The sequence below is a fragment of the Panonychus citri genome, unplaced genomic scaffold (assembly GCF_014898815.1).
Source record: "Panonychus citri isolate SS breed McGregor unplaced genomic scaffold, ASM1489881v1 Contig00116, whole genome shotgun sequence".
Classification (NCBI taxonomy): domain Eukaryota; kingdom Metazoa; phylum Arthropoda; class Arachnida; order Trombidiformes; family Tetranychidae; genus Panonychus; species Panonychus citri.
This window is the reverse complement of record NW_026515521.1, coordinates 453136-473669: the sequence shown is the minus strand read 5'-3', so window position 1 is coordinate 473669 and position 20534 is coordinate 453136. Positions and strand designations below refer to the sequence as shown.

Below are 20534 nucleotides of genomic sequence, written 5' to 3'. Positions count from 1 at the left end.
CTATCAACAAGAAAAATTGAAACGATATTCTATAAACAGAGTTTTGAGTAATTAGCAATGATTTGTTATAGATGTTTGAATTTTTATCAATAATAGTTTATTAAACGATCATTTTTATAAATAATCAATCGTTTCTATGTCCAAACTGGATATTGGAATAGAAAAACAGAATTTTGAGTGATAAGTAAATGATGAGATCAATCGAATAGACCGAAACCCATGTCGTCATCTTCTTCTTCCTCTTCTTCTTTCTTTTCTTCTTTCTTTGATTCTTTGGCTGGTGAATCTCCTTTAGCAGCATCACCGGATGGAGCAGCGGCACCACCACTTCCTCCACCTCCAGAAGGAACTGAAGCAAGTTTAGTAGAACCTAAAGAGAAAAGAATAGAAGAAAAAACCAATTAATCAATTTTTGATCTACAAAATTACTTTCTCATTTCAAAGTATCAACAACTATCACTACAACTTACCAGCAGCGATCAATTCAGCGACATTTTTTCCTTTCAATTCAGCGATAACCTTAGTGGCTCGTTCTTTGTCAACCTCAATACCAACAGATGATAAAATACCAGAAATATCATCAATAGAAGGATTGGAATTTCCACCGAGAGTGGCCAAAAGGTAAGCACTCAAGTAACGCATTTCTATTACAAAGAAAAAGAAAACAAAATACAAAATGAGATGAGCACTTGACAAGAGAAAGATGAAGACAATACAAACAAATAGAATAAACTACTTACTTAAGGTTTTGACCACGAAACTTGTTCGAACTCACCAAAAAAAAAGATAATTAAATTGAATTAGTTTAAATTAAATGAAAACTAAGAAATTAATTCACATGAAACGGAAATGAAGGAAATGAGGGTTCGTCTCTTAATATCATCAATTAGAATTCACTCATATTCCATCTAGTGGATTAATTAGAAACTAAAAAGAAAAATAAAAAATCAGCTGATGTTTTACTCTTTTCCTGCTAATTATCCTTTTAATCAATTGCTTCATTCTAATTTACCTTTTGTTGTTTTAATTGATTGTTTGGTAAGATGAGCGTTAATGGTTGGAGGTGGAGCCAATGGTTATTCAACACACTTACCGATTGTTTTTCTTTTGATGGTTAATTGAAGAAACCAATTCAATCATGGCCATTGGAAATGTTCTTCTATTAACTCAGATCGCGGGTTATCTTGTTTCGTTTATTTTATCTTTTTGTGTTTTAATTCCGTTGATTGTAAATATGAAAAATTTCAAAGGAAATTGTTTACTTTATAGTTCGGGAGTTTTTCTTGACACCGGAGATTTCGTGCCTACATGGGCCTCTTGTGGATATTGTACTTACACGGCAATTCTATCTGCAGCTATCGTTCTAGTTTCCTTAGAACAATTAATCAGAATGTCACATTTCCTAAGGAAAGGTGTTGACAGGCAAGAAGAGAACCAGACAATTGGTTAAATGAAATGAAGATTAATTGGATTGTTTTGTCTTTCAGCTCTTTCATTTCAGCCTTTTGGGACACTGTTATTGCTTTTCTATTCGTTGGGTTGACCATTCTTGATGCTATTTTTGTGACCAGTGGATTTTCCCGATGGTGTAGCTCAGTTTCACAGAGATTCAGTTCATGTGAAGCTGGACAAGGAATTCTTCATATCACTCAAGATAATCAAGAAATTAACACAACCAATTTCTTTATTCAATTGGAACTGTTCAGGTAAATTTCCAATTCTCCTGTAAAAATATTCTCTCTATTTTCACCTTTCTCTTTCTGTCATCTTCTTTTCTAGTTTGGTATTTGGACATTGTTCGTTTCTTGGGTTCTTCTATTGGTTCTGGCTGGACGAAAGTTATCCATTTATCATGAACGAGAAAATCTAATCATCAGTATGTCAAGAGATCGTCAACGTTACGCTTCTCAAGGTTACAACAATTTAGATATTTAATAATAACAATCAAAGAGTAATTACTAAGAGAACAATTATCTCATCAACAACAACCATCTCAATTATCATTATCCTCATCATCATCAACTTCGTCTTCATCTTCCTTGTCATCTCCATTCTCATCTCAAACCACCGAACAATCTTTACCAAATCAAAACACCAACAACAACAATAATGATCATCTCTATGTCCCAGTATGTTAAACTGTTCTAAACCCTTTCAATCTTGGCCTCTATTAATCTCTTTGGATTATCTCATCCATATATCCATTCACACCTTTGTTTTTCTCCATAATTTTTCAGAGAACAAAACTTTTCGTCGGACGTTTACCTGATAACTGTACATCAAATCAACTCGAAGATTTGTTCAGAAAGTATGGACAAGTAAAAGAATGTGATGTAGTCGGTAGATATGGATTTGTGGTAAGTATCGTAATGACAATTTGTCAGATTTCACAATTATCTCTCTTCTCAATTATTTCTCTCTTGCAAATGTCACGCCTGTTTTTTTGGAAAAAATAATCATATCATCCCAATTACTGAACCTACTGAACCCCGTTGCTACTTTTATCATCTACATCATCATGGTGATCATCATTTTCCATTGATGTTTAAAAGCATATGAACAAGTCTGAGGAGGCTGAAGAGTGTGTCAAAAAACTGAACAGATATTCTTTCATGGGATCCGTATTAACTGTTGAGGTACAAAAAATTGTTGTTTTCATATTTTTCCTTCTCTTCCTACCTCTCTCCATCTCTCTCTCTCTCTCTCTCCTTCTTTCTCACTTTAGAAGCCAATTTAAATTATTTGGAGACTCTTTCTCCCTCTTGTTTCATAATATCAAGCGAAAACCACCACCACAAAATCCACCTTAATCTTCGTCTCTCCCTCTTTAAACCCTAATCAGTTTCACTCATAATGAGATGATCCGTTTCTCGATTTGTCAAAAGAAGACATGAATCTCTCCGACTTAATATATGCGTATTTGATTACCCGGAAAGATTTTTTCACCATGACGTTACCTAAATCGCAGAAAAAATGTTAATCTTTATAATCTATTCGGTGAAAGTTGATGGATTTTTACACATCTGACCGTTGGAAAGGTTTGCGCCAAAAATAGACAAAAATGGCTTGTTTACACCAATTCGTCCTAACAGATATTTATCTTGTATTTATTTAAAAAGATTAAACTTTTTTGTTCAATTTAATCTAATTATCGAGATTCAATAATTACTATCAACAAGAAGCAATTGAAACGATATTCTTGATTGAATTCTGATCATCAGCGTGATCGGTTTTCTTTTATTTTTGGAACTTCGACCACTTGAACGATTACAGTTGTTGTTGCTTCTTGATTGTTCGGATCAATTAGAGCTTCGAGATGAGTTAACAATCAGCTATTGCAATTTGTTGGACGACTTTTGTATTGATTGTTGGTCGATTTGTTTACCTGATTGTGGACTAAGTTTGATGAGGTAAAAGATGATTTCGCCCAAGGCAAGAGTTAGAAATGAAAACATTAACACTTTCGGTCCGTCACAATTATTGGCGATCAAGTAGATTAGGTGATAAACGTTGAAAAGAGCGACAATTAGTGAAAATATGGTCACGTAGTGTTTAGGCCAATGGAACCGACGGAAATCAGGTCCTGGTGAGGTGAGTGAATAGTAGCCCGATCTCAATGTGATCTTCATCGCGTCGGTATAAGGATAAAGATAAACCATATCTTTGTAGTAGCGATTCATGCAATGGTAAATGATTAAGATGTAGAATCCATTGTAGAGGAATTGGCGATCGGCGATTGGCCTGATTTACCTCGAAGAACCATGATAACGGGTGTGGTCAATTCTAAAATTCTCATGCAGAAAAGGGCATAAGCGATTCGTAGCATAACATCATCACGAAAATCGTCCGATGGTTTTGCCGTACAAGCCCAAGAATCACGGCCTAAACTAATTCCATATCCAATGACCAGAATACCACAGCCATAAGCACCAAAGTGAAGGCCATTTATCACAATTAGAAGAGGTCGCAGGTCAAATGGTTTACGAGTTGACATCCATTTGGGTCCAAGGAACATAACAAAAGTCAATTGAATGACCAAAATGAACGGTAATCCCCAACTACTATTGACCAGGAAAAAGTCTTGAGCTCTGGTCACTTTGAGATCGCCCCAGAACAATTTCTCATAAAATTGATAGTAATAATTGACTAGAGACATTGTTGATTAACTAATTATGGATTCACTAAATTAACAATCGATTAAGTCAAATTTACTCAATGGTCACTTGTGTAAGTTTGTCCAATGAACAACAATTCAACAATCATAAAACAGTCAAGTATCAAAGTGATTAACACTAATTTAAATGTGATGATCCCAATTGTCAGTCGAGTTAATCAATTAACAACAATAATCAGTTGATTACAATCAAGACTGGAAAGTGAAAAGTTTTCCTTTCACCTTCTTTGATTATCGTCATCATCAAGACGGGAGTTTATTGTTAATTATGATGATGATTATGAGTTATTGAATTACTGATTACAGGAAAATGTTAATTCAATTGTTTATCGTTGATTAACTGAATTGTAAAAATCACAGTTACTTAATAATATCATTAGATTATCTTTTGACGTGTTGACTCAGTTCATTGGTCAAGTTTGGTTGGTAAAAGTTAATAACTCTAATTGTTGGTTGTTAGTCTCACGTGGCAATTATTTATAAATTATATTATAAACAATTGGAAAGTAAAAGGATTTTAATTAACAATTAATTTGGAATTGGGAAATTATTTCAATGATATAAAGATTGAGATGAACAACTAGTGACGAGACATAATTGAAAACGCGAAATTAAGCTAATTGTCTAAACGAATGACAATTATATTCTCATGTAACTTTTTAGAAATTAGTAAATTGTCTTACATGTCGTTATGATCTTGAATTGGATTGTTATTGACGAGGGAATATAAACGAAGTTGATTTGTTATAGATGTTTGAATTTCTATCAACAATAGTTGATTTAACGATCATTTTTATAAATGCTCAACATGAAAACTTTCACATCAACGATTCTTTTCTCGTTTATTTTGTTCAACAAACAAACGCAATTCGATTGAAAATCATTATCATTTTGTAGAGAAAAGATTTGATAATCTAATGATATTGTTATGAAATGGAAATCTAACTGTCAAAGCAAAGAGTAAAAACTCTAATCTTTGCTTGGAAGTAAAATCGTGAAGAGTTTCGAGTGTTGAGAAGACCTAATTTAGAATTGAAGCTTTTCGAAATTCGATATTTACAGCAAAACTTAGATTATCGATCATGCGAAAATCAAAAATCAATCATAACAAATTCAATCATTAGGTGCTCTTCTTTTATTAGTAGGAAATGAATATGGTTTAAATGGTAATTCAATCAATATAATGGAAATTGAATTTTACCAGAAAATCATTAAGAGAGAAACAAGAACACTTCAAGATTATGATTGAAATGATTCCAATTTGTTCATTTCATTTTGTTCTTTACTTTGTTCGTTAAAGTTTCACCTCAAGTTTGTCTATTCTGATGTTCCAATCGAAAATGAACTTTACTCAAGATCCTTTTAAAATTTTATACGTGGTTGTTGAAGGAACTTTTCCTCAGCTAATTCAATCAGCTCACTCAGAGTTTTTATCCAATATTTTAGGCAACATTCCAATACAGATTTCAGTTCGCCCGGAAAGCCATGCAAATCAACCTGATGTTTTGTTTTTTTCACAGGGAAATTATGACCTGATTTTTAAAGAAAACCTCATAAGAGACTTCATTTATGGATTACCAAATATATCCATGAGTCCAGTAGTAATGAGTAGCTATTGTTTCTTCATGAATTTCTATCCAAACTCATCTGTCCCTTCAATCAACAAGGGAATTCTATCTGCATTTGAGATCATCGATTATTCCGTTTACCTGTTAATCTCGTTGTTGATTATTCTTGGCTTGATGATATATTTCATGAGATCATATTCGATACATGGAGCTGAAAATGAAAATATTGACCAATCTCGACTCCAAAAGTTTCTATTGCTGATTAAGAGTAAATCTGGTTTACTGTTGCTTCTTTGTTGTTCATTTTCTGGTCATTACATTTTCCATCTATTTTCAACATCGTTCACAACTCAATACTCGATATCCCTTCGACCACCACCAGTCAACAAATGGCCTGACCTAAGCTCGAATCCCGGAAGCAATTGTTCTGCTTTTATAAACATGATATGTATGGATCGAGCAAATGAATCATTTGGTTTATCAAATTCACTCGTTCCTTTGAAATTCAAGGATTTTAATAAATATATTGCAAATAATATTGGCAAACCAATTCTAACAAATTTTGGATCAAGCGATTTTCTACAAAGTATATTAAAGCTATTCTGTACTGTAAATTCATTAAAAAATAGAAAAAACAATTTTCTTTTCCATACTGGTACAAGTTTCTATTACGAGGAGTTAAGGGCAATCTTTTATAATAGCTCGAATCTTTATAAGAGTCGTTGGATAATTAAATGTTCATACGCAAGTATTGAGCAAGGATATTGGCCATTCACGATATTAAAAAGTGTCGACAAGGTTTTTGGTCCAATACTAAGAAACCTATTTCCACAATGTTTGCGTTTCGAAAAGCTGAACACTCAACCTCAAAGTTCATTTCGACCAATTAACGATTCTAATTTCTCTGACTTTCTGTATCTTCATGTATCACTTAATATTCTTGCATTTATTGTTTTTATCATTGAATATTTTACCACGAAATTAAAAAAAGAGGTCCGTTGGTGTTTGGAAATCGTTAGCAAGCTGAATGGAGCAATAGTTTCAGAGATTAAAAGTTAAAGAATAAAATTTTTCTAATCCTTTCAGGAAAAATCTTCGATGTTTATTTTTGGGACTCGATCAATTTTTGAATATGGTGCATAAAGAAAAAAGATGCAAATACCTTGGAGAAGAGATGAAATTAATCATATTAAAAAATTGATCGAATCTCAAAAAATTAAAAAAATAATTGAAAATGAATTTAAATGAAGAGGTTTAATTTTTTACTCAACGTGAAGGCTAATTGACTAAACTCATCGAAAACTTGACCAAATGAATTGAGAACTTAAGAAAGTCAATGAAAACTCATCATGAAAAGTGTGACATCTATTGGATTGACTAAACCAAATGAGAACTCGATGAACCAAATGAGCGTTTAATAAACTTATCACATTAGAATAAAGTTTTTTTTTTGATAATTCGAAAAAGGTTGACAATTGTAAAATTATCGATCATAATAAGACAATTTAAAACTAATCCAAGTAAAAGCATTTCATTCATTTGGTGTTTTTCTTTCATTGTTGTAAAATGAATAAAATGTTAGATGACAACTCGATTATAATAATAGATTTAAAATGTACTAATGTCCCAAATACATAATCTAAAGAGAAACAAATTAACTTTTCGAAAAATTTTCAAAGTTAACAAAACCCTCAATAGAATGGACATTCATTTCCAATCGTAAGTCAGAATAGAAATGAACTTCACTCAAGATCCTTTCAGAGTTCTCTTGGTTCGTCACAATGCATCTGAACTAACGGGAAGACTTCATTTCGCCATTTTATCTAATATTCTAAACACTTTTGCGATAGAATTTTCATTTATCCCTGTAACATTTGACTATCGTTTTTTATCGGGCAATTATGACCTGGTATATCCTGAGCAATCTATAGGCGGATTCCCGCAAACATTGCCAAATGTATCCATTGGTCCAGTGGTAAAGAGTAGTTATTGTGTCTTCGTGAGTATCTATCCAAACTCGTCTGTCCCTTCAATTAACAAGGGAATTCTATCTGCATTCGAAATCATCGATTATTCTGTTTATCTTCTCATCTCGTTGTTGTTCATTCTTGGCTTGGTGATATATTTCATGAGATCATATTCGATACATGGAGCTGAAAATGGAAATATTGACCAATCTCGACTCCGAAAGTTTCTATTGCTAATTAAGAGTAAATCTGGTTTACTGTTGTTTCTTTGTTGTTCATTTTCTGGTCATTACATTTTCCATTTATTTTCAACATCGTTCACGACTGAATACTCGATATCCCTTCGACCAACACCAGTGGACAAATGGTCTGATCTAAATTCACATCCCGGAGTCAATTGTTCTATTTTCGCACAAAACTTATGTATTCGACAAGTAAATGAATCATTCGGCTCGTCAAGTCCACTCACTGTCGTCACCACTGAAGACTTTTATGAATATTTTCCTAAAACGCTTGATAAGTCAATCGTGTTACATTTCGAGATGAACGACATCATATCACCATTTTTAGCAGAGTTCTGTATTGTAAAGAATCTAGCCAACAAGACTAACGATTTTATTTACAATATTGGTTCAAATCTCTATTATGAACGACAATTGTCATTCTTTTTTAACACCACAAATCGATATAAGGCACTTTGGATCATCAAATGTTCATATGCAATTGTTGAGCAAGGATATTTGTTTCCCTCTATTGAGCGAAGTGCCAAGATGGTTTATGGTCCAAATGCGAGAACGCAATTTCCACAATGTTGGCGCTCCGAAAAGCTGAATACTCAACCTCAAAGTTCATATCGACCAATTACCTTTTCCAATTTCTCTGATTTTCTGTATCTTTATTTATCACTTAATATTCTTGTATTTTTTGTTTTTATCATTGAATATTTTACCACGAAATTCAAGAATTGATGTGTTGGGAATCGTTAGCAAGCTGAATGGAGCAACAGTTTCAGAGATTAAAAGTTAAAGAATAAAATTTTTCTAATCCTTTGTCACTTAAAACCTTTAACTAGCTAATTTTAGCAGAAATTCTATCAATTAAAAACTTAAAATTTGAATAATCGAAAATTTTCTTCTCATTTCGGTTCGGTGTTTTTTTATTCACAAAAATTGGATGATTAAACGACTCTAAATGATCCCGTCTCGATTTATTTCAATAGACAGCATACAGTTTACAACTGAAATATAAACTACTGTATAAAGAAGTATTATTTTCACAATTCTCTAATTCACCAACTCCACCGGAATCTAATTGCTCCAAGATTTTCCAATCTCTTGAATCAAATTTAAAATGATACTCGTAATTTGGATCCTTCAGGTAATTGTAAGCACCGAGCGTAAGTTATGGTTTTGATGGAGAATTAAGTAGATGACCTTGTTTCCATTGATTGTATAAGAATTCAAGACATTTCACCATCATGATATGTTCATAACTTACTGGACCATTTTCTTAATTGACTCCATTTTCGCTACACTTTCATCCTTTCACTTTCATAGAACAGTCTGTTTATTTAATGACAATGTTGTGAAACCATCGATATAAATTTTAAAGGAGTTTCGCAAGCCTCGAGCGTTTAATAAACTTATTACATTAGAATAAAGTTTTTTTTGATAATTCGAAAAAGGTTCACAATTGTAAAATTATCGATCATAATAAGACAATTTAAAATTAATCCGAGTAAAAGCATTTCATTCATTTGGTGTTTTTCTTTCATTAATGTGAAATGAAAAAAGTGTTAGATGACAATTCGATTATGATAATAGATTTAAAATGTACTAATGTCCCAAATACATAATCTAAAGAGAAACAAATTAACTTTTCGAAAAATTTTCAAAGTTAACAAAACCCTCAATAGAATGGACATTCATTTCCAATCGTGAGTCAGAATAGAAATGAACTTCACTCACGATCCTTTCAGAGTTCTCTTCGTTCGTCACAATACATCTGAAATAACGGAGAGACTTCATTTCGCCATGTTATCTAATATTCTAAACACTTTTGCGATAGAATTTTCATTTGTCCCTGTAACATCAAACGTCATTGACTATCGTTTTTTATCGGGCAATTATGACCTGGTATATCCTGAGCAATTTATAAGTGGATTTCCGCAAGAATTGCCCAATGTGGTCATTGGTCCAGTGGTAAAGAGTAGTTATTGTGTCTTCGTGAGTATCTATCCAAACTCGACCACCCCTTCAATTAACAAGGGAATTCTATCTGCATTTGAGATCATCGATTATTCCGTTTATCTTCTCATCTCGCTATCGTTTATGTTTGGCTTGGTGATATATTTCATGAGATCATATTCGATACATGGAGCTGAAAATGGAAATATTGACCAATCTCGACTCCGAAAGTTTCTATTGCTGATTAAGAGTAAATTTGGTTTACTCTTGTTTCTTTGTTGTTCATTTTCTGGTCACTACATTTTCCATTTATTTTCAACATCGTTCACGACTGAATACTCGATATCCCTTCGACCACCGCCAGTGGACAAATGGTCTGACCTAAATTCACATCCCGGAGTCAATGGCGCTATTTTAGCACAAGACTTATGCATTCAACAAGTAAATGAATCATTCGGCTCGTCAAGTCCACTCACTGTCATCAGTGTGAACGACCTTCATCCATATTTCGCAAAAACGCTTGATAATTCAATCGTGTTACACTTCGGGATTAACGACCTCATATCACCCTTTTTACAAGAGTTCTGTATTGTAAAGAATCTAGTCAACAAGACTAACGATTTCATTTACAATATTGGTTCAAATCTCTATTATGAGCAGCAATCGTCACTTTTTTTTAACACCACGAATCGATATAAGAAACGTTGGATCATCAAATGTTCATATGCGATTATTGAACAGGGATATTGGTTTCCCTCTATTGATCGAAGTGCCAAAATGGTTTTTGGTCCAAATGCTGGAACGATTCCACAATGCTGGCGCTACGAAAAGCTGAATACTCAACCTCAAAGTTCATATCGACCAATTACCTTTTCCAACTTCTCTGATTTTATGTATCTTTATTTATCACTCATTATTCTTGCATTCATTGTCTTTATTATAGAATATTTCACCATGAAATTCACCAATCGAGGTCCAATGGTACTTGGAAATCGTTAGCAATCTAAGCGAAGCAAAAATTTCACAGATTAAACTATAAAGTATAAAATTTTCTTCACATTTACATGTATGAGATTATGAATTCAAATATCAATAAACTCAATTCTCTAAATCGGAATCTAAAGCGTCGCCATCGTTCAGAATTTCAAATGATTTTATTTTAAAACGAAACGAACGGTTCTCACTAAAGTTACAAGACTTTTATCTCTCAACAGATTAGTGAAATTTCCCTGAAAATTGGTTATCAATATTCAATTGAGGAAGAAAATAGAAAAACGGTAAAAGTTAACAATCGTCGTCCATGAGCATTTAATTGAATTGAGGCTTAGAATGAGGTACCAATGCTTATTGCGAAACTGTTGATTAAAATGAAGGTAAATTATCAACTGAAGTAAGCGAAGATCAATGAAAAACAACAGAGGCTCCTCATTTGGCCTCAAAGTGATTTTATCACATTTGTAATTTTAACTTATTTTCCATATTTATTGAACAATCAACTCGATTCACAATAACAGTTACGATTATAAAGTAAAAACAAAAGACTACGTGATCGATTTCATGTTTACCTGTCTTATTGTTTACCATCCAAGGCTAACCGATCATTTATTTAATTACTTACAGGCAAGGAAAGAGTAAACTTGTTATTAGTAAATAGTGAAAGTAATTTATCACGTAAACATATAATCAGATGCTTGAACATATTGGTTATCATTTCGTAAACAATTATTACACAATGCAAATTGTTACTCCTCTTTCGGTAATTAGGTCAACTTTTCCTAGAAAAAGTTATTAAGGTAAAGTATCAATGGAAAATAAACTAATAGCAATTAGAATGGAAAAGCAATGGAAAAGATTTTCCTTGTATATTTTAGATTCTATTTTTGGCAATAAAGAACCTTGATGACCTTGTCATAGAGAGAGCAAGAGATACTTAAGGTTAGGGGATGATATTAGAAGAGGAATGATGAAGATCACGTAATTTTGGTTAAGGAACCAGAAAGACTAGAAAGAGAGAAAAAGAGAGAAAAGAGAGAAAAGAAAGGGAAGGAGTTTTGATTTCTTCTTCTCTGTGAATATAAAAATGAGAAAAATATCAAGGTGAATGAACTGTAACAGAGAGGAAGAAGAAAGAAAAAAAGAAATAGAACTTTTCTTTTGAAAGTGAAAAGAGAGAAAGAGAGAGAATATAATTATGATACTTATCTATTGTTTTGATATTTGAACATATGGAGATAATTATTTACAGTGAAAGAGAAATTGAAGGTGAATTAGTAGCACTTACAATCGATCAATTCTGAAGAGAATCAAGGTAGAAGAATTGAAATGGAAACGAGTTGGTTGAAAGTAACAAATTGTGTTGAAAAAAAGTAACATTTTCGCCTTGAAGGTAAACCCATTACTATTTTAATCCATAGTAAACCATAACCAAAGAGAGATAAGGTGATCAAGTGACCAGGAAGTAGATTAGTAGCAGTGAGGTTAAAGGTTGAGACTATTAAGATGATAAAATCAATGGAAATGTTGATAGTTAATGTTGATTTGTGGAAAATGATCAAGTCAAAGGTGTAAAATGATCACGTAATGAGAAAATCTTTTAGAAGACAAACAAAAATATAAAGAAAAAAGTTTTGTTTACATCACGTGATTTTCGATTGAAGGCCAAAAGAGAGAAGAAGATAAACAGAAAGAAAGAGAAAGTTAACCTAAAGAGAGAGGATGAGATGAGAAGAAAGTGAAAGCCTGGATGTGTACGTGATCGAAAGCAGATATTCATTGAGGAGAAAGTGAGAACCTCAGTGAGGTGGGTTAGTGATTTTCCTTTAAAAAGGAGATCAACAATAGAAATCAATCCATTCGAGTTCGAACATTCAACCAACAAACATCAACAATCAATTCTAATTCCATTTTCTAACAATAACAATCAAATTTCTCTTTACTTTTTACAATCAACATTCAATTCGTAATCTCAATCAATTTGAAAGTTTAAAATCTTTCCTCTAATTTGTGTCTTCCTTTTCCATTCATCTTAATCGAAATCATCTGATTAATCATGGCTTCAATTGCTCGAGTTGTTCGTCGAAACTCCTGGATAATTCCCGCTGGTATAATTACCACTGTTCTTCCGATTTCGATGGCTTCAACTGCTCTAGTCCATAATGTTCGATCTCCATTGTCCTTTCTGACCATTCACAGGAACCCACCAGCCGAACCTTGGCAAGATTGGGATCATCGAAGTTCAAGATTCTTTTCTCAATTCGATTATGAAAATTACGAACACCCAAGACCCAATTTCGAGTGGCCATAAGTTTTTCCACTGGTTCAACATCTTAGACATCGTTGTCTTTTGATTACCTGAAGCAAATAATGTACTCATCATCATCTTAATTGTTATCATCAACTTCTATGGGGTCATAAATGTCTTGATAAATACCCACCGATGGGAATCCTCTTGTATTTATCTCAATAACTCTCATGATTTGTTATACTTTTTTCATCTCTTTATTGACCATTGGTCATTTTTTTATATCATCTCACAATAATTGACTTTTCTTTCCACTTTCATGAGAAATTATTAAGTAATAATCTTCTTTGATAATTATGTAATGTCATTTTCTGTGTTTGATAATTGAAACAATTTAAATCAAATAAAAACAAAAAATTAATTAAAACAAAACTTTGCCAAGAAAAATTTTGATTCAATTTATATAATTGCCGCTTTTTTCATTCACTATCTTGATCATAACAATTAGCATCATAATCAACTCTTTAATTTTACAATTGAAATAATTGCCGATGAGTAGAAGCTAAATAATCAACACGTTTAATTACTATTGTTGTTTATTACAAAATCAAATGATTAGATGATTATCACTAATTGTTTGAATTTGAAACCATTGGAAATGTAAATCAGTGTTTAATTAAATCCAAAAGGCATTCTATCAATTATGAGGTCACAATCTGATGATTCAACTAGTCTGAGATCTAATCTATTGGATACCAAGTAATTAAAGTGATATGAACAATTGAACATGTTTAACTAATTAACTAATTATCACAAATTGTCTCATGATGATTAACATTAATTTTTCAATTCTTTTGAAAAGTAACAAAATGAAATTCTATCTCCATCTAGTGGCAATAATGAGAAATAGAATTTTTTGTTTACATTTTTTTCTGTTTTGATTAATTTGATATTCTCACAATTAGAATTGAGCTTTTGTTGTTTTAATTGATTGTTTTTCTTTTGATGGTTAATTGAAGAAACCAATTCAATCATGGCCATTGGAAATGTTCTTCTATTAACTCAGATCGCGGGTTATCTTGTTTCGTTTATTTTATCTTTTTGTGTTTTAATTCCGTTGATTGTAAATATGAAAAATTTCAAAGGAAATTGTTTACTTTATACTTCGCGTTTTCTTGACACGGAGATTTCACCTACATGGGCCTCTTGTGGATATTGTACTTACACGGCAATTCTATCTGCAGCTATCGTTCTAGTTTCCTTAGCACAATTAATCAGAATGTCACATTTCCTAAGAAAAGGTGTCGACAGGTAAGGAAGAGAACCAGACAATTGGTTAAATGAAATGGAGATTAATTGGATTGTTTTCTATTTCAGTTCTTTCATTTCAGCCTTTTGGGACACTGTTATTGCTTTTGTATTCGTTGGGTTGACCATTCTTGATGCTATTTTTGTGACCAGTGGATTTTCCCGATGGTGTAGCTCAGTTTCACAGAGATTCAGTTCATGTGAAGCTGGACAAGGAATTCTTCATATCACTCAAGATAATCAAGAAATTAACACAACCAATTTCTTTATTCAAATGGGAACTGTTCAGGTAAATTTCCAATTCTCATGTAAAAATATTCTCTCCATTTTCACCTTTCTCTTTCTGTCATTTTCTATTCTATTAGTTTGGTATTTGGACATTGTTCGTTTCTTGGGTTCTTCTATTGGTTCTAGCTGGACGAAAGTTATCCATTTATCATGAACGAGAAAATCTAATCATCAGTATGTCAAGAGATCGTCAACGTTACGCTTCTCAAGGTTACAACAATTTAGATATTTAATAATAACAATCAAAGAGTAATTTGATTTCAGTCAAATAGGTTGTGAGGATTAACTCATTTCCATCAAATTGTTGATCATTGAAAATCCTTTGATTTGTTTCAATTGTTGCGTTGATCCAACTATCACTTTTCCTGTAAATTACCTTTCATCATTGATTTTTATCACAATTATCCATTGGAACCTTTAATTTAAATTGATTCTCAAAGCTTCTCATTTAATAGAAAATGTTTCTATTCTTAATTTTTCTAATAAGATTAGCTTATCTGTAAACGAGTTAATCTTTATCATAATTTTATATAAATTTGTTCATCCACCGAAAAATGTAATTATATAGTACGAAATATATTTAAAGTATTAAATGTTTATAACTTATGAGAAATTATTTCATCTGCAAGATGGAAAACTCAATATTTCGATTTGATGTTTGGTAATTCATTGGGTAAGTCGAGAGAATGGGAAATAGAGTTTGATAAACTTATCGAAAGACCAAACATCTAATTAGGAATATTAATCTTCATTGTCAAGATGAGTTATTAACTAGTTCACTTGTATCTCACACTAACATTGGATAACTTTTGCATTGATTGTTGATCGATTTGTTTACTTGATTATGGATCAAGGATGAGGTAAAGATGATTTCTCTCAAGACAAGAAATGTTTTCATTTTCGGTCCAATCACAATTTTTGTTAATTGAGTAGAGTAAATAAAGTTAATTTGTTATAGATGTTTGAATTTTTATCAACAATAGTTTATCTAACGATCATATTTATAAATAATACTATCGTTCTCATGAATAGAAAAACAGAATTTTGAGTGATAAGTAAATGATGAGATCAATCGAATAGACCGAAACCCATGTCGTCATCTTCTTCTTCCTCTTCTTCTTCTTTCTTCTTCTTTGATTCTTTGGCTGGTGAATCTCCTTTAGCAGCATCACCGGATGGAGCAGCGGCACCACCACCTCCTCCACCTCCAGAAGGAACTGAAGCAAGTTTAGTAGAACCTAAAGAGAAAAGAATAGAAGAAAAAACCAATTAATCAATTTTTGATCTACAAAATTACTTTCTCATTTCAAAGTATCAACAACTATCACTACAACTTACCAGCAGCGATCAATTCAGCAACATTTTTTCCTTTCAATTCAGCGATAACCTTAGTGGCTCGTTCTTTGTCAACCTCAATACCAACAGATGATAAAATACCAGAAATATCATCAATAGAAGGATTGAATTTCACCGAGTGGCCAAAAGTGTAACTCAAGTAACGCTTCTATTACAAAGAAAAAGAAAACAAAATACAAAATGAGATGAGCACTTGACAGGAGAAAGATGAAGACAAATACAAACAAATAGAATAAACTACTTACTTAAGGTTTTGACCACGAAACTTGTTCGAACTCACCAAAAAAAAGATAATTAAATTAAATTAAATTAAATTAATTGAAAACTAAGAAAATTATTTGCACATGAAACGGAAATGAAGGAAATGAGGGTTCGTCTCTTAATAATATTAAGTTAATATCTTCAATTAGAATTCACTCATATTCCATCTAGTGGATTAAATAGAAACTAAAAAGAAAAATAAAAAATCAGCTGATGTTTATCTTTTCCTGCTAAGGACCGTGGTAAAAGACAAAAAGACGAAAAGAAGCAAAAAAAGGCAAAAAGAGCAAAAAAGGTCCAAAATTCTCCACAATCAAGTAGAATTGAAGTGAAAGAGCCTCAGGACATTTTATTCTGAATTTTTGACGAAATATTGACAATAATAACACTTAAACAAAACAATAATCACCAAAATCTCAAAATAATTCAATTTTTCTGATTTTTGATGCGCGAAGTTTGAACGTCAATTTATGAATACTTTTTTATTCAATTTCAACTAAAAATCTAATTTTTTATCGATGCTTTGACCACATATACTGACCTGAGTTCATCTTCAAATCGTAAAAATTAAATATAAGTAAAAAAAATTGAATTTAAAAAGTGTTTTTGTCTTTTAGCTCTTTTTTGCTTCTTTTTGCCTTTTTTTTGCCTTTTACTACGGTCCTCCTGCTAATTATCATTTTAATCAATTGCTTCATTCTAATTGTGATTCCTTCATTTGATTCTTCATGATGTCTTCAGATTCTTTTCAAAATGATGAACTGTATCAATCAGAATCTTCTTCATTTCTCGCTCAATTGGGCAATGAATTCAAGGATCGATACACTGATCGAGATGAAGCTTATGTCTCACAATTTAATCGACAATTAAGTAAACCACCTTGTTTCCATAGATCGGAAAGGAATTCAAGACATTTCAACCATCGTTCATCGTGATAGTTCATCGATTTCTGGACCATTTTCTTCATTGTAAACAACTCATCATTCATTAGATTGAATTAAACGTATGATTTGAACACTTTCACCTCAACAGATCTTTTCTCATTTAATTTGTTCAACAGACAAAAACCATTCGATTGAAAAACATTATCATTTTGTGTGAAAAAGATTTAATAATCTAATTATATTGTTATGGAATGAAAATCTAACTTCCAAAGCAAAGAGTAAAATTCTACTATTTATTTAGAAGAAAATCGTGAAGAGTTTCGAGTGTTGAGAAGATCTAATTTAGAATTGAAGCTGAAATTCGATATTTAGTGCAAAACTTAGATTATCGATCATGCGAAAATCAAAATCAATCATAATAAATTCAATCATTAGGTGATCTTCTTTCATTAGTAGGAAATGGTTTAGATGGTAACTCAATCAATACAATGGAAAATGAATTTTACCAGAAAATCATTGAGAGAACAAAACTTTTTCAAATTGAACAAAAGAAATTATAATTAGAATGATTCCATTTCGTTCATTTCATCTTGTTCTTTAATTTGCACGTCGAAGTTTTACTTTAAATTTGTTCGTTCCGAGCTTCGAATAGAAAATGAACTTTACTCAAGATCCTTTTAAAATTTTATTCACGGCTGCTGAAACAGCTATTCCTCGACTTACCAGAGAACTAGATTCTTTGTTTTATCCAATATTTTAGGCCACATTCCAATAGAAATTTTTCTCACGGCAAACCGTCAAAATCGACTTTATGTTTTAGCTTCTTCGCAGGAAAATTATGACCTGATGTTTAAAGAAAACTTCATAAGAGAGTTCATTTATGGATTACCGATGTATCCATGAGTCCAGTAGTAATGAGTAGTTATTGTGTCTTCATGAGTATCTATCCAAACTCGTCTGTCCCTTCAATTAACAAGGGAATTCTATCTTCATTTGAGATCATCGATTATTCTGTTTACCTTCTCATCTCGTTGTTGATTATTCTTGGCTTGGTGATATATTTCATGAGATCATATTCGACCAATGGAAATGAAAATGAAAATATTGACCAATCTCGACTCCGACAGTTTCTATTGCTTATTAAGAGTAAATTTGGTTTACTCTTGTTTCTCTTGTTCATTTTCTGGTCATTACATTTTCCATTTATTTTCAGCATCGTTCACAACTGAATACTCGATAGCACTTCGACCACCACCAGTCAACAAATGGTCTGACCTAAATTCACACCCTAGAGTCAATTGTTCTGCTTTTATAAACTTGATATGTATGTATCGAGCAAATGAATCATTTGGTTTATCAAATTCACTCGTTCCTGTGAAATATGCTGATTTTGAAGAATATGTTGCAAAAAATCTTGGCAAACCAATTCTAACACATTTTGAATCAAGCGATTTAGTACAAAACGTATTATTGCGATTCTGTACTGTAAAGATATTAAACAATAAAGAAAATGATTTTCTTTTCCATACTAGTACAAGTTTGTATTATGAGGAGCAAAAGACAATCTTTTATAACACCAAGAATCCTCATAAGAAACGTTGGATTATTAAATGTTTATACGCAAGTATTGATCAAGGATATTGGACTGCTACTGCAGATCGAGCTTTTAGCAAGATTTTTGGTCCTTTGATAAGAAAACAATATTCACAATGTTGGCATCTCGAAAATCTGAACACTCAACCTCAAAGTTCATTTCGACCAATTAACGATTCTAATTTCTCTGACTTTCTGTATCTTCATGTATCACTTAATATTCTTGCATTCACTGTTTTTATCGCTGAATATCTTACCAAGAAAGTCAGCAATCGTGGGCTACTGTTTGGAAAATCTAAGAGATCTTCGAATATTGTGCAGACACAGATTAGAATAAAAGCATTTCGATATTATTAAGATACGTTTATATGAAAACATTATCTTGTATTATGAGAGAACTTGACCAAACTCATCATTCATTAGATTGAATTCAACGTATGATTTGAACACTTTCGCCTCAACAGAGCTTTTCTCATTTATTTTGTTCAACAGACAAGAGATTAATGCTCATAACTTATCATATTCGATACATGGAACTGAAATAGAAATACTGAACAATCTCGACTCCAAAAGTTTCTATTGTTGATTAAGAGTAAATTTGGTTTACTCTTGTTCATTTTCTGGTCAACATACTTTCCATTCATCGGTTTATCAAATCGACTCGTTCCAATTCAAGGTTTTTATGAATATACTACGAAGAACCTTGACCAACCGATTGCAACACATTTTGAATTGGACATTAAAGTATCAATACTCTATCGAGTGCTCTGTTATTAGCATAGCTTACCATTATTACCCAGGGCATTCGTTTATAACACCAGTAATTGAAAGAAACGTTGGATTATTGAATGTTGTTGCAAATATCGATCAAGGATATTGGGCTGCTACGTCATTAAGAGGTTTTGACAAGGTTTTTGACCTTGAAAGAAGAAGGCAATTGTTGAAGGACGCAAGAGTTGAATACTCAACCTCAAAGTTCATTTCGACCAATTACCTTTTCCCATTTCTCTGATTTTCTGTTTCTTCATGTGTCACTTTATGATCAGAGAATCAAGAGTCATATAATAACAAATTAAGTAATTGATTGTTGATTAATTAGTAAAGGTTTCTGCTCATTGTAATTGGATTGATTTGATTGTGAATTAATATAATTAAGTTGATCAATTGATTTAGATGACAATCTACTTGGATCAAAGATAATTGTCGGGATAAAATCGAGAAAAACAAATTTATTCGAAAGTTAACAATCAAATCGCTCTATTATTTTACCTTCATAATTAACGACAAACGATCAACAACTGAGCCGATTTCGTACAAAATATCAGCATCATAATCAATTTTTTCTAAAACAATTCCATCGATATATTTCATCAATCGAACGGCACAAATTTGCTTAGATTCTAATTCAATTCTTTCAACACAACTTCCATTTTCAAACTGTTTGAAGTGAGTGAAATTTCACTTCAGCACAATCTCATGACCTTTGACATGGATTCGTGACAAAAATGTAAGAGAAAAATCGAGTCATAAAGGTCTTAATTATATCGTAAGATCAATTGCTTAGCACTCAAAATAAACCTGATCGATGAATCTGTCAATAATCAATCAACTAGAGTTAATTACGAAATCATAGTAAAAAGAGAGGTGAGAAAATAATTTCTATCGATCTGAATCAGTTAATCAATTGAAGGTCAAGTTGAAAATTGTC

At 32.0% G+C, this 20534-nt stretch overlaps 4 protein-coding genes and 1 pseudogene across 5 annotated transcripts; 2 read left to right on the top strand and 3 right to left on the bottom strand.

Annotated features, from left to right (window-relative positions):
• Positions 1–74: 74 nt before the first annotated feature.
• LOC128390255 (60S acidic ribosomal protein P2-like) lies at positions 75–16481 on the bottom strand. 2 transcript variants are annotated; one of them, XM_053349947.1, is made up of 3 exons: positions 16334–16481; positions 471–644; positions 75–370 (listed from the first exon to the last, which is right to left on the bottom strand). In XM_053349947.1, the coding sequence occupies exons 2-3, from the start codon at positions 640–642 to the stop codon at positions 198–200; spliced, it is 345 nt and encodes a 114-aa protein (XP_053205922.1). In that variant the 5' UTR covers positions 643–644; positions 16334–16481; the 3' UTR covers positions 75–197. The 2 variants fall into 2 exon arrangements, with proteins under 2 accessions (XP_053205922.1, XP_053205921.1); XM_053349946.1 differs by lacking the exon at positions 16334–16481 and adding an exon at positions 741–884.
• On the top strand, positions 975–3143 carry LOC128390248 (transmembrane protein 179-like; annotated as a pseudogene).
• Positions 3184–6856, bottom strand: LOC128390252 (elongation of very long chain fatty acids protein 1-like). Its single transcript, XM_053349942.1, has one exon. The coding sequence runs from the start codon at positions 4154–4156 to the stop codon at positions 3695–3697; it is 462 nt and encodes a 153-aa protein (XP_053205917.1). The 5' UTR covers positions 4157–6856; the 3' UTR covers positions 3184–3694.
• On the top strand, positions 14038–15046 carry LOC128390249 (transmembrane protein 179-like). Its single transcript, XM_053349939.1, has 3 exons — positions 14038–14447; positions 14514–14733; positions 14810–15046. Exons 1-3 carry the CDS (start codon positions 14170–14172, stop codon positions 14963–14965), a joined length of 654 nt encoding a protein of 217 aa, XP_053205914.1. The 5' UTR covers positions 14038–14169; the 3' UTR covers positions 14966–15046.
• Positions 15694–18134, bottom strand: LOC128390187 (uncharacterized). The gene is made up of 3 exons (XM_053349865.1): positions 18123–18134; positions 16071–16236; positions 15694–15970 (listed from the first exon to the last, which is right to left on the bottom strand). The coding sequence occupies exons 1-3, from the start codon at positions 18132–18134 to the stop codon at positions 15801–15803; spliced, it is 348 nt and encodes a 115-aa protein (XP_053205840.1). The 3' UTR covers positions 15694–15800.
• Between the last annotated feature and the right edge of the window lie 2400 nt (positions 18135–20534).